This window comes from Corylus avellana, chromosome ca7 (assembly GCF_901000735.1).
Source record: "Corylus avellana chromosome ca7, CavTom2PMs-1.0".
Classification (NCBI taxonomy): Eukaryota; Viridiplantae; Streptophyta; class Magnoliopsida; order Fagales; family Betulaceae; genus Corylus; species Corylus avellana.
The window spans coordinates 4,289,937-4,306,978 of NC_081547.1; the positions used below are offsets into that span (position 1 = coordinate 4,289,937).

The 17,042-nt window shown below is 37.4% G+C and overlaps 2 protein-coding genes across 8 annotated transcripts; both read right to left on the reverse strand.

Annotated features, from left to right (window-relative positions):
• Positions 1-181: 181 nt before the first annotated feature.
• Positions 182-9,318, reverse strand: LOC132187260 (beta-amylase 7). Of its 3 annotated transcripts, none has more exons than XM_059601513.1 (11): positions 8,853-9,318; positions 7,064-7,718; positions 5,541-5,828; positions 5,004-5,081; positions 4,616-4,819; positions 4,002-4,196; positions 3,356-3,520; positions 2,132-2,392; positions 1,520-1,750; positions 1,097-1,316; positions 182-618 (listed from the first exon to the last, which is right to left on the reverse strand). In XM_059601513.1, the coding sequence occupies exons 2-11, from the start codon at positions 7,499-7,501 to the stop codon at positions 590-592; spliced, it is 2,109 nt and encodes a 702-aa protein (XP_059457496.1). In that variant the 5' UTR covers positions 7,502-7,718; positions 8,853-9,318; the 3' UTR covers positions 182-589. The 3 variants fall into 3 exon arrangements, with proteins under 3 accessions (XP_059457496.1, XP_059457498.1, XP_059457497.1); XM_059601515.1 differs by having other exon boundaries at positions 1,532-1,750; positions 8,853-9,315; XM_059601514.1 differs by lacking the exon at positions 8,853-9,318 and adding an exon at positions 8,471-8,536.
• A 458-nt stretch (positions 9,319-9,776) lies between these two features.
• Positions 9,777-16,840, reverse strand: LOC132186032 (beta-amylase 2, chloroplastic). Of its 5 annotated transcripts, XM_059599806.1 has the most exons (10): positions 16,683-16,840; positions 16,229-16,597; positions 15,514-15,591; positions 15,092-15,295; positions 14,032-14,226; positions 13,397-13,561; positions 12,921-13,181; positions 12,537-12,755; positions 11,855-12,074; positions 9,777-10,082 (listed from the first exon to the last, which is right to left on the reverse strand). In XM_059599806.1, exons 2-10 carry the CDS (start codon positions 16,511-16,513, stop codon positions 10,060-10,062), a joined length of 1,650 nt encoding a protein of 549 aa, XP_059455789.1. In that variant the 5' UTR covers positions 16,514-16,597; positions 16,683-16,840; the 3' UTR covers positions 9,777-10,059. The 5 variants fall into 5 exon arrangements, with proteins under 5 accessions (XP_059455789.1, XP_059455788.1, XP_059455792.1 ...); XM_059599805.1 differs by having other exon boundaries at positions 16,229-16,840; XM_059599809.1 differs by lacking the exons at positions 15,514-15,591; positions 16,683-16,840 and having other exon boundaries at positions 15,092-15,446; positions 16,229-16,321.
• Positions 16,841-17,042: the final 202 nt, after the last annotated feature.

The window sequence follows — 17,042 nt, forward strand, 5'->3', positions numbered from 1 at the left end:
GAAACCAAATTTGAACTATGGTTATCATCATCATATTCAGGCAGGTTAAGAAGCACAAATTCAGAGGATAAAGATGCAAAATGGAGGAGATTCTCATTTCCCTAATCACCACCACCTTCTATGTCACATTTCTTAAGCTCAAGCAGCAGCATTCTATACATCTTAAAAACTTCTAATGAAATAGAAAGCACAAGCTGTATCTGCCAATTGATATATGACTATGTAGTTGGGTTAATAAACATCACCTGTGCTATGTAGCACATTATGACCACAACAAAATATTTTCACCAAGCTACTCTAGGTGAACCCTTAGGGTGGAACAATAATTTAATACACTGACGAAGATTCTGCTTCATGCATTCAAAAGGATAATGCTAAATCTAGGTATAAATTACTTTTACATATTGGCTGTGCTTTGATTAAAAAATAGCCCGACCTAGTTGTCAATTACCTAGTATAGATAATAGCAACTAAAAATACTATTCCCCTAACCTGCAACACAGTAACCCCCAACACTTTTTTTTTTTGGGGTGAGGGGGGGTGTGGAGAGATAAATAATACACATCCTGGAGAGACTTCTGTCATCCCACTATACCTGGAGATCAAGAACTGCTTCCCCTGCAGCATAATAGCATAAATAAGACAAATTCAGTATAGCAATTGTGTGAAGCTATCCTGATTCATAAATTGTATCGATGCAGACGTATGAACTCGCTAATGGGCTTGTGACTAATCTAAATTCCATTATACCAAACTGCTCATAGAGACTTATGCTTATGTTCTGTAAAAGATTATAAATTACTTAGATCATGCAGAAGTTTTACAGACATTGAAAAGCAAGTCTGTCTATTATTTTAGATTGCATTGAACTGATTCAGTAAGAATTTCAATGCTGATGACAGACAATCAAGGGAAGCCATTTCATTGGACTAACCACCTTTTTAAATGATCTCAATCTCAAGGCATATATACTGATTGGTTATCAGTAAAACCCAAGCTGAAGTAAAAAAATCCCTATTCCTGGGCAAACAAAGGGATTGATACCCTCCCTACCAAATGGGTATAAATGCAAGTCAACATTTGAAGAAGAGTGTACCGTGCATTCTCTTGACAAAGCGTTCAAATTCCATGAAGTTTTGACTTTCCATAAGAAGTGGACTAAGCCGAAGGTAGGTAAAAGACAAAAAATGCCTCCCATCTAGATCATTCATGGGCTTGGCGTTATCTAATAGCTTGTTGTAGCCTACTCTGTCATGACAAGGAAGTGCATTTTCACTAGCAATTGGTATGCCAACATCCCATGCAGCATTCAGCACCTGAAATAGACAATTAGGATGTTCACTGCTAAACATTTCAAAAATAAATCTGCAGACTTGAATCTAAGCAATCATCTGCAAAATATTTCTCCAAACTCGCCACAAGAGACATACAGAGGCTCTAGTAATATATTCCAGCTTTCCCCAATGTAATAGCAAACTTAAATTAAGGAAATAACAGAGGTCATCAAGATGTTTCATACAGTGATGCTTACTTGCCAGACTAAACCCTCAGGATCTGCCAGTGCCTCTGAGAAGTCCCCATGCTGGTCTAACATTTGTACCTCAGCACAAGTGAAATTTAAAGCAGCTCCATGCTTCTTTATCATTGCTGCAATTGTAGCATAACCATCACGATTGCAAGAGTTATAGAACCCAGCAGTTAATTCAGCAGCATGATTGGCTGTCTTGTACCACCAGTGAATACTTGGTAGCTGCTCAACAATTAAAATATAGCAAACAGTCTAAAACAAGCCATAAATAGTAAAACAAAAATTTAAGGTTCCAAAAATTAGGATTTAGATGAACTTACTGAATTAAGCCATAACTAGTAAAACAACTTCCATAACTCAATATTTATAGTGAAGATGAATGCACATAGCATTTTATATTTGTGATAATCTAAATTAAATTGACCAAATGTTATGACTCAGTTTACCATGAACTGGGTCAGCAACAAGGCAATTAGGTAATTCTCCTTGAAAGCAGGGTGAAAACAGTAAAAAACAAGAATGAAGGTGAAAGCAGTTTTCAATCTTCATTACAAAAATTGCATCTTTCCTGTAAAATAAGAAGAATCTTCAAAGCTAACTCACCTTTGCAGCAATACGGTTCCGTTCAAAAGCTAACTTTGCCAGATAAAGCACTCGATCACCATGATCAACTAAAACCTGAGAATACCATTTAAGGAAGAACCTTCCATAGTAGCCATCATAATCACCTCCATCACAAAAGAAACCCGTTTCATGAGGCCGGGAATTATAGGAACCGGCATTATCTGGTCCTCTTGCCCATAAGGAGTGTCCCCTAGCTTCTGCGGCCTTCCTCAGACTTCTCAACAAATACCGGTCATAACACTGCAAAATAAAGAAAAATAATTATAATAACACTCGGACAAGAACTAAAAACATGACTTGTGTAAAGAGACAATGGCAACAATAGGTTGAGATGATTAGCACACTGTGAGCAATACTATTATCATGTTTTTTATATAAAAAAAAAATCTCTTATTTTCCAGCTATTACTAAAGAGTATACTAAAACCACGCTTTTATACCATCACAATCTCACCCTACTGACGTGGTAGTGCCAATCAACTATTGAATCAACCATTGTCAAAAAAATAAAAAATAAAAAAATTCGAAGGGCTGACCGACATTGTCAAGTCAACATGGTGGGATAGTGATGGGAGAACAGTGTGGTTTCTAACATTACTTGTGACTAAAATTATCTTGTAAGGTAATTTCTTCAAGTTAAAGGGCAGTCATTTAAAACAAACATTGTTTACATGTTTTGACAAGACTTGTTAAATCACAACTTTTTTCTAAAAGTTTAAATAGATAGGAATTGGTGATTAATTATCTAATTAAAATTCCAACAAAACTACCTATATGGAACTCCATTTCTCTACAAAGCGGCTGCCTTAGTTCAAAGTAACACATGGTTTTTCTTTTTACAAGAAGATAACTTGTTCTTCATAAGCACTCTCAGAAAATAACATTTGTTTAAGGGAAAACCAATGTCAGCTAAAGAAGAGATTTTTCAAACTAATATTTACATTGCCCCACAAGACTAAAGTCATTGTTTCTCAAAGTCATCTTTATTGCTATTACTATTACTATTACTATTATCATGTCTATCAGTATTATAATTATTATTAACCCTTTGAAAGATGAATACCATACAAGGCACAAGATATATCAAAGTAATCATGTGTATGCCAAAGAGTACAAGGAGCCACTTGCGAAGATATACCTGCTACTTCTGCCAAAATGGCAGACATATCTGTTGAAATATACACACAAAATCATTCAGAAGTACCTGGAATTCACCAATGCCAGGATATCTCCAACCATGCTTTACAGGACAAGATGGGTAACGTAGCTCCCCACATGGTCCTAGTCCAACTTCAATCATGGAAATGGTGTCATCCTCAAAGAACTCATTAAATTCTACCCGGAAGCTTCTCATGTAATCAAAGTAAACCTACACCATTTACCAAAAAAACCAATAAAACTTCTACACTTGAGATTATAATTTGCATGGCATAAAGAGGAAATAACACTCCCATCAAGAATTCCTTTGAGTAAAAGCACCAAGGTTGTATCAGAGCTAGGTTTAGAATGTTGAAGAATGTGCAGCGGAACTCAGGAGCATCTTTCGCTTCAATGAGCCTGGCACTTGAATGAGGACCTATATTAGCTTGTGTAGCTTTAATTTGTACTTTTTTTTTCTTTGCTCATTTTCGGTGGTGTAAATCTTGTTGTGGGTGCTTACATCCCGTGTATTGGTATGCTCTGTTTTGTATGTTCTGGCTAGGTTCCTTTGTCTTTGTACAGTTTTTTGATATTCGCATGTACACAAGAAAAATAGAATTTAATGTTCTCAGTCATTCACCAAGTTTTATACCCCAATCACACACCAGAACACAAACCAAGTAGCTTGACTGTTATACAAAATGGAATACCTCAATAGCAGTCCGTCCCCTTAAAACCCGTTCCTTGTCTATTCCCCACGAGAGACATTCAGGATTCCGTCTTCCCTCTTTATCAGTGAAAAATATGTCAGGATTGCTTCGACCAATTTCTGCCACCCAATGGGGCAATGGAATACAAACATCATCACCTACATTGCCCCCACATTCATGAAATGACATCACGACCTGAAACAATGGCAATCATACATTTGAGGTTTAGACGCAGATGAATCTTCAGAAGAATTAACAAAATCAAGAATTGACAAATCATTAACTGCATGTCCCGTATCAACTTTAACTGTTTTACATAACACCAATAACAACACCTCAAGACCTTAGTCTAGTCAACTAAAAACATGAACCCAGCTTTTGGCTGGACATTAACATTCTATGATTCACGGTTATCTGACTTGGGTTGTACATGGTCATCATCATTGTCAAATTCTGTCTTCCATGAACATCTTCAGAGCAACATCTGCACCGAATTAACCCAAACCCACACCAGTCTCCCCCACTAAAAGAGTGAATGCCACCATACTTTGAATTAATAACACGCCTGAGAGCAGCATTAGTGGGTGTATTACATATCTTCATATGAAACGCACCTGTAGCTTAAACTTAAGCTCACGCACCATCTGAAAGAGCCTCTTGTAACCATTCCAGTTATACTCCTGAGGAACATGTGCCTCTACTATTCCCCACCAGCAATCAACCTTGACACCATCAATATTAACTGATTTCAAAACTCTTAGCTGCTTTAGTAGACCATCTGGATCGACTAGCTCGCACTTCATATTAATGACACCCAACTGCATCAAAAATGTAATCCACAATAACAGAACTTACAGAAGTAATAGAAATTTGTATCTAGCAGTTATGTTTACCTCAATAGCAGCATATACACAGTATATATAGAGTAGAAATGTGAGATGTTGAAGAAAAGATAAACAAACGACCAATCTACAGTAACAGGAGTAGAAATAAACAACTTACCGGTAGCATCACATAAACCGGAACATTAGAGGTTCCAGCAAAATCGCGTTCAAGTAACTTTTGGGGCTGGTCAAGAATCTACAACAAGAACAGAAGAATGTTAAAAAAATTGATTACAAAACAAAAAAAGAAAAGATAGATTGACATCCAAAAGACATGAAACTAAAAGCTGCAATTATTAGTAATATTGCAGGGTCATGGTGGAAGCAAGAACATGAGATGTGATACAAATGGTTTTCTGTGCTTCATCTTGCCATGAAAGGGTAGCATGTTTCCAGTGTTCGAGATCTGGTACACTATGCAGACATGGGATGATACAAAACGATCAAATTACAAGTAATATTGCAGAATCATGCTGGATGAGAACATGAGCATGTGCAGCATATGAGTTGCTTCGTACATGATCTTGCAATTAAAAGTGCCATACATCTTAGGTTCAACTTTTGAGACGACATCTTTTTTATAGGTAAATATGATAGCATATCAATGGATGGATATCTGAAACCATATAAGCTGCAAACAATTTGGACCTAGTACCTGCTTGTCACCAACTGCATTCATGGAGCTACCAACAAGAGGATGGCTCTCAGTATGTTCTCCACCATCTCCCACCAAGGGTGAAGTTTGAGATCGGACACTGGAAGATAGATCATAAGTTGATGAACCAGGCATATAAATGCTTTTCATACGACCTGCGTTGTATTCCACTGAGCTCTGGTAGCCAGAAGTAACTCCTCTAAGGGAAGCAGGTGGAGATTGTTGTGACACCATATGGGAAGATGATGAAGTCACCACAGCAGGAGTGCCACCCGCAGGCCTTTGGGCCTGTCAAAGTTGAAGAGAAAACATTCCCAATTTTGGGGTTTCTGAAGTTCGTTAGAAGACGTGACATATAAGATGATCCTCAACAACTATATTATGCAGGCAGAGAGCTTACATACATCCCCTCTACCTAAAAAAAAAAAAAAAACCTACCACTGGGATTGTAAATTTGTAATGTCCCCCTTTTGTGAAAAATGACAAAAATACCCTTAATAAAAAATTTAGAAAAAAATGAGAAAGGCAAAAAATTCAGGAAAAAAAAAAAGAAAAAGAAAAGACATTCAGGATAAATGATTTTTTTTTCTTTCATTTTTTTTTAAAAATTTTTTATGCGAGGTATGTTTGTCATTTTTTGTGCAAAAAGAGGACATTTCAATACCAATGATAATTTTGGAGGGGGGGGAGACATTGCAAATTATTTTGTAATTAGAGGGGGGTAAATGCACTTTTCCCTAACAGTCAAATGTAATAGAACCTTATGGTAAAAATCATCTAACTATCTATGATAAAATACTTCTCGGATGCTACTGAAAATACAGGGACTTTCCTCATATTCTCAAAACTCTCTCGCACCTCCCTTATGTTCGAATGTAACATAAACTCAAGTCCGATATCAATGGTAAGGACAACAAATAATGATACTTTTAAAATGAAGTAATATTTCAGAAATATCCTTACTTTTGTTTCTATACCCGCTACTCCCACTCATATATATATATATATATATATAAGTAATTCAATTTCATTAAAAGCACTGAGGGGCGCAACCCTAGCACACAAGAAGTCTCATGTTATATTTTATTTTTTCAAAATAAAGCATAGTCCCAATCTTTTTGAGTAAAAAATGACAAGAACTGGTTCGTCAATTATATGACACGGACTAAAGTGTGGATTCAAAAAATATAGGGGAGGTCTGTGTAATTTTACCTATATGCAGGGAAGGTTCGAGTATTTTACCCTAATATCTTATATTAAAGTTGATCATGCAAGGCTCTAACATTAAAAGTATTAACTACTCAATTAAGAAGCTAGCTTCTGACAACCTCATGCAAGATATGGGCAGATAAGACAAATGATGAGCATGAATACAGCGTCTTTACCAAGTGAACTAAAAAGAAAAAGTACACATGACGCATTTTAATAATCTTTTAAATTGTTTTTAAACATAACTAAAGTTTGTACAGTTTGTACAATCTTTCAAACCACAAAAAGATAATTTTCTCTTGAGATATAAGTACCTGAGATCTTGAAGGAAATGTGGTTCCATCTGGAAGAACAACCCAACCAGCTTCCCTTGCCAGAGCCGAAATTACATCATTGATATCAGCCCGAACTCTAAGATTATAGTTACCATGCCTCCGAAGCCCAGCCAAGATCCTTGCAGTAATCGCCCTCCTATGCCGCTCTCTTAGCTTGGTTCTCTCTTTCTCTTCCAGTGGCCTACACCTCCGAGTGCTTCCACCTGGGGTGCTCACTAGCTCTTGTTGGTGGTGTTGTTGAAACTGGCTATTACTACTACTGGTTGCCATCCCTCCAACCCCTACCATCACCGGTGCAGCAATATGTTTTTGTCCATTTTCTTCATCGTCATCATCCTCTTCTTTTACATCCATCTCCATATCTTCGTCATCGTCTTCTTCACTTGTTCCAATCAATTTATGCAGCTCAGTTGCCATAAACTCCTCCACCAATTCTCTATCCCCCACCAGAATATATATTAATATTTCTACTACAAACCCTCCATTGCTGCTCAAGTTTTCACATTATTGATGAAATAACTGACATAGTTCAAAACTGCAGCAAAATAATCTGGACTTCGTGCCAGGCAGATTCTGAAGTTTTCTGGCAACAACCGGGAACTTCAGAAATCATATCTCAGACTACAAAAGAAAACTACAAAAAGATAAAAAGAAGTCTCAGTTTCAGCAAAAAGTTGATCCAGAAAATCTTTTAGACATAAGCCTCATAGTTCTGATAAAGAATACAAATTTCATAATGTTACATTATTAAGGAATCAGGAAGATAGAATTTCATTCATATAACCATGGAAAGAAATATGACATAAAGATGTTGCATTCTTATCTTTTCCCATCGGTTAAACAAACAAGAGAAGGGTAAAGATCAGCTTTTTAAAAATACGGTATCACCCACAGAGCTTTTTAAAGCACATACAAAAACCCTTACCAAGTATTTTACTTGATATTCCACTCTCCCCTCCAAAAAAAAAAAAAAAAAAACTGTTCATTTTACATTTAAATTAATCAGCTTTTGCTGAAAAACATTTTCCCCGGAAAACCTTGGGCGAAATGATTTGGGAAAATATCTTTTCATCCTGAAGTTCAGGCCCTGGACAAACAGGACAGAACAAAAACCTCCAAAACCTATTTCCAGCGTAACTCTGACGCAAAAACCTTCACTTCACACTTCAAAAAGCCCGTAACTATCCATTCTCGGGCAACAATTTTGAACTTTAAAATAACTAATATCTCACAATAACCAAAACAAAAATACCAACAAACAAAGAAAATGACCTCTTTGCCTACATAAAAAACTCGTCTCTGAAGATCAAATCTCAACAAAAATTTCATTATCTTTCATGAGTAAGTAATTAAGAAGGCCAAAAAAAAAAAAACCACCCACTTAACTGAGTAACGACAATATAACTTCAAAAGTCGAGCTTTTCCTTGGAATTTCTTCAAATTAGGAACAGCGAAAGAGGACATTACACTCGAAGTATTGTATTATCCACTCTTCCCACCAGTTTCTCAGCAATGGAACGGGGTATAAGCTCAATTTTCTTACTATAAATTGCCATAAAGCCCAAAATTTTGAAAAAAAAGTTTGCTACCAACAAAAACAAAAAGGAATAAAAAAAAGAAAAAAAAAAAGTTATCTCTTTACACCTTAAATTAATTATCTTTTAACCGGAAAGAGATTTCCCCAAAACTTTCGCCGGAAATGCTTTTTCCAGGAAAGTTTTTCGCCGAAACAAATAGTCAGAGAAAAGTTTTAAGATATCACAATTACCTTCTTATGTCAACGTGAAAACGGATAATCAATTTCCATCCAAGAAATGATGCTACAAGCAGCCTCTAATTCTCCAATTCCTCCAAGAATTCCACCTTGTAGTCCTCAATCAGAGCTCAAACAACGCTCTCTTCCAGATCCACGTTCTTCACTCCAAATACTAAAATTAATCAGAATTCGGCGACTAGAAAGCCGAAACTCCGGCGACCGGCGTCCGGCGCGGTGTCACGGCGAGCCACCGGATAACCGTCGAGAGCGGAACCGAAGGAGGCGACGAGAAAGGCGTGGGATTCTCCGGCGAGCACAGTGGTGAAGTCCGGCCGGTGAGAGAGAGAGAGAGAGAGAGAGCGTGAGAAAGCGTGCGAGCATGCGAGGCCTGGGGTTTCGCGCGTGTGTGCGCAGAGGCGAGCGTGTCTCGGTGCGAGTGTGTGAGGTTAGGGTTTGGCACGAACGAGGCGTGTGTATAGGGGAGGGAAAGCGGGTGTACGGACGTGCGAGTGGCACGCGTCGCACGTGGGAGGTGCACGAGATTCGGGTGCTGCCTAGCTACAAGGCGGGATGGGGATGATCACGTGACCTTGATTCGTGCCGAGGCTTTTATACAAACTTTGTCACGGCTTTTGCATTGGGTTTCAAGTACATCTCCTGAATTGCGTGGTTCTTTTAACACCCATTGAAATCGTATGTTCATTGTTGATTGATCCAAATTTCAGCAATTCCCACAAATCCTAGCATATTTAGGGCAATTTTATGGTGTTCTTAAAGTCTAATAAATATACTTTAATTAATTAAATAGTTTAAGTATTGTTGTCTCAAATCAATATTTATATAAAAAGAGCTAGAACAGGGGAAATACAAATCAAAGAAAGTAAACTTAAAAAAGAAAAAAAGAAAAAAAAAGGTCTTTGGCTAGGAAAAATTGAATACAGCTAACAAAATAGCATTACATAAAAAGTACCTCAATTAACTCAGAATTTAAAAAGAAGTATTAGGCTTGTAGCTGCATCATGTCCACCATTTTAGTTAACACTCCTGAAAATTGAAGTGAAACTGTCTGCAACATTAAGAGAAGCATTCCGTTATTTCAGTACACAGGCATCAAACCATGCACAGGAGTGCGAAATTTATCCATATCATTCTCCTAAGCAGCAGCAGCAACTTGGCCATCTGCACCCTGAAATTTGGTGTGCTTTTTGTTTGGATTAACTTAAAGATCAGAAACTGGTTCCCCTGCAAGTGGAAGTGAGGTAGGGGTAACTATCAAATCTCCACAGAAAAATATGAGGATTTATGTTCTTGTAGAAACAACCAAATGCTCCAGATCATGTCACTCAGTGACCTCAAATGGACGCATCTACAATCACCAATAAAGAGCACATGTTCGTGCGGTGACTACATTCTATGCATTGATGAAGTAGACACACAAGAGATATCTTATGAAAATGAAGGAGCTATTGATGCTTCAAATTGCATAAGAATATATTAAGCTGACTATGAAGTTCATGAAAGATGACACTGGTATGCCTAGTTGACAGGGATTTCAAGCATCGGACTTGTTTCAGATTTGACTGTAAGGCAGTTGGAGTATACAAAATCTGAAAGGGTGGAAACTTGTCTTCAAAGAACAGTTGGAAATGCTGCTTAATGATACTGACCCATCACATCGTAAATATGACATCAAAAGAATGTCTATGCACACTAAATACCACTCATAAAGTCTTTAAAAAAAAGGGCACTCCTGGGGCTTCAGGTAACTGTAGTTGATACCATACAAATCAACAAAGATTCATGAATTAAACTATTGGTTTCAACTGTCTCCAAGGCGAATGGCGAGAAAGGTTTAGACACAAAACACACATGGGCCTCCATTCATCCAATAGACATGAAGGCATCCATAAAAATTAAAAAGCACTAAAAAGCTAACTCAGTACAAATCCAAAGAAAAACAACCATTAGCCTCTGCTCATTAGCAAAGAAGATTATTCTTATCAGTGTCTCATTGACGGTGCTAAACAGGTTAAAAGCAAAAGAAATTGTTTATTGGGGTTGGAAAACATGCATGATCATTGAAAAATATCAACCTATATTTAGTTGACTTAAAGGGATAATTCAAGTGGGTGACCCCAAACATGCAGGATAAAGCTTTGCCAAATAAACTTTAACCAAACATAGAAGTGTGTATTGAAGTAATCTTAATCTCAAGGTACATAATGCAATCAAGAATATGAAAATTGGGCCCCTGCATAAGTACCATCATGGCCCATCATTGCTAAAAGACTAGTGATCAGCAACTGGAGGGGCATGGAAATTAACTGGATAGAGATTGGAAAATCGATTCTTACAAGGGCTTTTTTACCATGTAAGGTAATAGTAGAATCTTCCTGGAATCCAGAATGGATGTGTTTAGAGGTGGGAAATATACCCACCCAACCAAGCTGACCTGACAAGAAATTTTGGGTTCCAACAGGTGTCAGCTTGGGATTCGTAAGAATTTTTAGTTACCGACAGAGGTCAGATCGGAATACAACAACAGGGGGTCATTTTCCAACCCCAACCCCAACTTAACCTGACAAGATCTCTCCCTCTCTCTCCCTCTCAAATTCCAGATATGGCAGCAATCCTACCGCCAAATCTAGCAGCATTCTGGTTGCAGGGTATGAGATCTCACAACCTCACCATCAAATCTGGAGACGATCAGACTATGGGGTGCAAGATCTTGTAGCTCCACCGCCACCTAGCCACCGAACCAACGGCCAATGGTGTTGGCTCAATTTGGCATCCCCTGAGTCATAGGTTAGAGTTGGTATCAAGATGCCCCGCTTCCAACCTCCTGCGAGTTGGTAATTGGATCCGATTGGGTCGGTACCCACCCTAGATGTGTTGTATGTATCTTATATGGGCTTGCCAAGGGTAAGACTTACCACAAATAAAAGGTTAAAGAAACACTGTCGCAAAGACTGAATGATGTTGAAAGAGAAGAGGGGCGGAAGTGGAAGGCTTACCGTGCATTCTCTTGACAAATCGTTCAAACTCCATGAAGTTGTCTCTCTCCATGAGGACTGGGCTGAGCCTGAGGTAGGTAAAAGCAGATAAATGTCTTCCATCTGGATCAGTCAGGGGTTTGGCATTTTCCAGTATCTTATTGTAGCCTTCTCTATCATGGCAAGAAAGAGCATTCTCACTAGCCACTGGAATGCAAACATCCCACGCAGCATTCAGCACCTGGAAATAAATATAGTTTGCTTATGGTTAAAAAATCTAAAAGATTTACCGAACATAATGTAACTTACAAGCAGACTGGAAATGGATCTGCTCCAGATCCGTCATTGGTTGTTAATTAAGCATTCCACATTCCACTACATTGTACCAAAGTTAAATCTGAAGTAAATTAAACCCTAATCGAGTTTGTACATATTGTAATTCAAAAAGAATAGCATGACCGGCATACAGTGTCTCCAAAATAATTTCAATGTGAGCAAAGGGTCTTAAGACTCAAACCACATGAGATTTTGACTGAAATATCTTCATCAAAATGATCCCATGCCCTGTTCTTAGCACCAACAGTCTCCACATTGAACTAAAGATACATCCAATTTTCCAGCAAGGGGGCCCTTTTCAGCAGAGGGTATAAAACTACTATACCTAGTAAGCAGAAAATGGAATATAATTTCTGCACAGACCTACCTGCCAAACTAATCCCTCTGGGTCTGCCAGTGCTTCAGGAAAATCCTCGTGCTGATCTAATGTGCGCAATTCAACGCATGTGAAGTTAAGAGCAGCCCCATGCTTTTTTAACATTGCCGCAATTGGAGCATAACCATCACGATTCGAGGGGTTGTAAAATCCAGCAGTCAGCTCAGCAGCATGACTGGCTGTCTTGTACCACCAATGTATACCTGATACCTACTTATCAATCAAGAAAAGCAAAGGTTCTTTAATAGCAAACATTATAAGAAATAAATTTCATATTGTGATTTTCATTTTTACCACATATAAATAAATAAACAAATAATCACTGCATTAGTTAAACAGGGAAAAAAAAATATTATTTCTACAAAAGTGAATCACCTTTGCAGCAATGGAAGTGCCTTCAAAAGCTAAATTGGCTAGACCAAGTACACGTTCGCCATGATCAATCAATACTCGAGAGTACCAGTTAAGAAAGAATCTGCCATAATAGCTATCATATTCACCTCCATCGCAAAAGAACCCAGTCTCATGTGGTGTGGAATTATAAGAACCTGCGTTATCTGGTCCTCTGGCCCAAAGTGAATGTCCTCTTGCTTCTGCTGCTTTCGTAAGACTCTTCATCAAGTATTTATCATAGGACTGAACTGAATAGGTTGTGTCAATGCACAAAGAATTTAATATCTTTTATGAAATTAGCTAAAAATGGTGACAGTGAAACAAGATCATGTCTATAGAATATGTTGAAGCACATCTAATTAACCATTTTGTGATGCAATCACTATTTATGGAAAACTCTGAAGTAACTAAAGACAATCATTCCAATCACCATTTATTCATCCAAAAAAGAAGAGTACCTGGAATTCACCAATACCAGGATATCTCCAACTATGCTTTTCAGGATAAGAAGGATATCGTAGCTCTCCACATGGTCCTAGTCCAACTTCAATCTCAGAGATGATTTCATCCTCAAAAAACTCGTCAAATTCAACCCGAAAGCTTCTCATGTAGTCAAAGTAAACCTGAGTTTTTTATAATAAAAAATTTAAAAACAAAACAAAACACTAAATCTTAAATCTAATGATTTATGCATCAAACAATAGAATCTGTTGTAGCTAGATATGCAAGGAGAATAAAAATTAATAGGAAAAAAGTCCAACCCTTACGTCTCAACAGCATAACCTTCAAATCTTGTCTTGAATTATATTGTGTAGAACAGAATTCTTTATATAATATGTTTTAGGCTATCTAGCTAAACAAGGATTCTATGGCTATGTATGTGTGTCTATATGTATGTATGAGCGTGTATATGTTAAGGATTAAAATAATAGATAATACATTTAGTAAATAAATATGTCTTAAGACTAAAGATTAGAGTATAAAACGGGACAGTGATAGGAAAAGGTACAAGACAGTATTTCTTAAACTTAAAAACTGCTAACAGAAAGATTGAGATCTAATATAGCTTAACAATCATATTTAAATGCAATACCTCAACTGCTGTCCGGCCTTTTAAGACCCGTTCCTTATCAATTCCCCATGAGAGGCATTCAGGATTGCGCCTTCCTTCTCTATCAGTGAAATATATGTCAGGATTGCTTTGACCAATTTCTGTCACCCAACGGGGGAGCGGATTATGTACATCATCACCAACATTACCTCCACATTCATGAAAAGACATTACAACCTGAACCATTTTGTATTAAATGGTAATCAGGTCCAGCATGAGGATGCAAAAGAGAAATAGCAGGGAATAATCCTCATGAAAATGATTTTAGCTCTTACTTTGATATCAAGCTTATTAGTGGTTCTCAACAACAATGTTAGAACAAGTTTCCGTCAGCATAAACTTTCATCTATTTGTTTGTTGAAAATTATGTTAGTTTCTACTAAGATAATTCTTATGATGTTAATATTTTTAGTTATTTTTCAGCATGTCATTGTGGATTCTCTTTCTTTTTGCTCCTCTACAGAGGCCCATATATAAAGGTCTCATTGGTTTGGGGAGAGAGAGAGAGAATTCATAGTAAGCTGAACTATGGGTGGCCATTGTCTAATATCTCCCCATGGCCTTTCCCCTCTGAAAGCGTATATATGTATCAGTCACTCTTAAGCTGTTTTTGCAATCACCAAACATCTGTAGTTTGGACTTTTTCCTTTCTTTCTTTTTTGTGTCTTTGAATTTATCCCAATTTACTTCTCCCTTGGAACCAATTTAATCTGCATTCAACATCAAATCAGCACATTATACTCCTCATGTTACAGAAGAGCTTTAAACTGCTTATATGTTTAATTGTAGTCATACATAACATCAGGTGATTCATTAGCATCCCACTAGAACACTTAACAGCATTCACTTCTCTAAATCAACCCGCATCCAACACAGTTTGATGGCTGTAAAGTAAAAACAGTAATTGTTTCACCCTTTCTTTCTATCTACACACAAAACAAAAAGTGCAAGCAAAGAAACATTTTACACAACTAAAGCACAGATGTAATGATTGAAAAAGCTTGAACAAGCATAGAAACAACATAGAGTATATACTGCTCACCTGCAACTTGAGCTTAAGCTCACGCACAATCTGAAAGAGCCTTTTGTAGCCACTCCAATTATATACCTGTGGATCATCTGCCTCTACGATTCCCCACCAGCAATCGACCATAACACCATCAACATTGATTGACTTCAAGGTTCTTAGCTGATTGAGAAGACCTTCAGGATCCACCAACTCGCAATTCATATTAATGATGCCCAGCTGCCACTCCCCCATTGTAATACATGAGAATAACTTAAAAACTATGTAGCCATGAGAGGCAATTAGGTAATACTCCCAAGTAATTTTTTTTGGAAAATAAATTGCTCTCCCACATAGAAAACAAGCGACCATAGAGTAGATATTAGCGGACCTGCTGAAAAAAAATGGAAATACAACTACATCCAGTTAGAGAACAGGAGTATAATTAGAAGACTCACTGGTAGCATCACATATACAGGAACATAAGGAGTGCCAGCAAAGTCTCGCTCGAGCAACTCCTGGGGTGTGCTTACAGCCTATCAAAAAACAAAAGGAAAAAAGATCCAAAAAAATGGCATGACAATCATCATAACAGCAAACCAACTAATCCAAAACTCAACAAGGTCACCAACAACTTCTAAACCTCAATGTGTAACATGGTTCTCTTCCAACAATTTCTGTAACCATTTCACCTTACCTGATCTCATCATGATTCTTTTTTCTTTGTTATTCTTTTAACTATTTTCTTTTAATTCTACAAATAAGTTCATCAACCTTCACCAGCATTCTAAAGTTCAACATCCAGAATTTAACAAGATCCACGTGCCTACAAATTTAAACTTCTTAAAAATTTAAACATATTAATACACCTCTCTGCCGCCCATTGTCTCTAACTTACAAAAAGAGGTCATCCACTCATATTTGCGGCACAAAACAATACAAGAACATTAGTTTTAATCTGTCTTCCACTATCATCCCTGTGGGCAAATCAATATAAATCCAATACAATATGATGTTTATCATTCACCAAAGAATACAAAGTTTGTCGCCCCAATTGCTAAGACAGCACTACCCTACACCTAATAACCCAATCACGAAACCAAGAATCACTAACAAGAAAATTGGAAACTCAAAAAATGCAATCATTTGAAATAGAAGAAACTAAAGTGTTACCTGCTTGTCATCTACAGCATCCACGGAATCACCCTCTTGAGGGTAATCCTCAGTTCTCTCTTCTCTCTCTCTCTCCATGGCCCAAGTACGAGACCGAGCGCTAGACGGTCCAAAGCAACCCTTCAAGCCGCACGAATTGAAGTCCACTGAGCTCCGAAACCCTAAGGAAACTTGCAAAGAAGCCGAAAGGGTTTGAGAATTTCGCAGCGACGAAGCCGTAGTCGCAGTAGAAGATGCAGTAGGAGGCCTAAGGCTATGGAAGACTTGAATCAACGAAGTCGCCATTCTCAGACTGTTCTCAAAGAGAAGTTGGAAATAGAAACACCTTTTCAAACCTTTGTTTGGTTACAAGGAAAATCAGCAACTTTCCTGAGAAAGAGTTAGTGTCTTTTTTTGTTTTTGTTTTTTGATCAATGAGAAAGAAAGAAAGAGATAATGTCGTATAATTGTAAACCGTAAAGAGGAACTTTCACTTGAAGCTGCTGAGTAGAGAGATGGAGATATTTTAGTTAAAATTCATGGGGGTATTCATTTGCTTTGCCGTCAATTTCGCAACATTTTCTCTCGGGAACCAAACAATAGCTAGAGAAAGTGGCGGGGAACAGAACCCGTTGAGAGGGTGCTGGATCCGAGATTTTTTTTTTTTTTTGGAAAAATATAATTTAGCCCCAAAACTATCTTCTTTTTCATTTTAGCTCCTAATATTTAAAAAGTGATAAAGTAATCTCCAAACTATCAAAAAATTACAATTTAACCACTTTGTTAGTAAATATCGTCAAATATGATGAAAAATGCAAAACGACGTCGTTTTTTG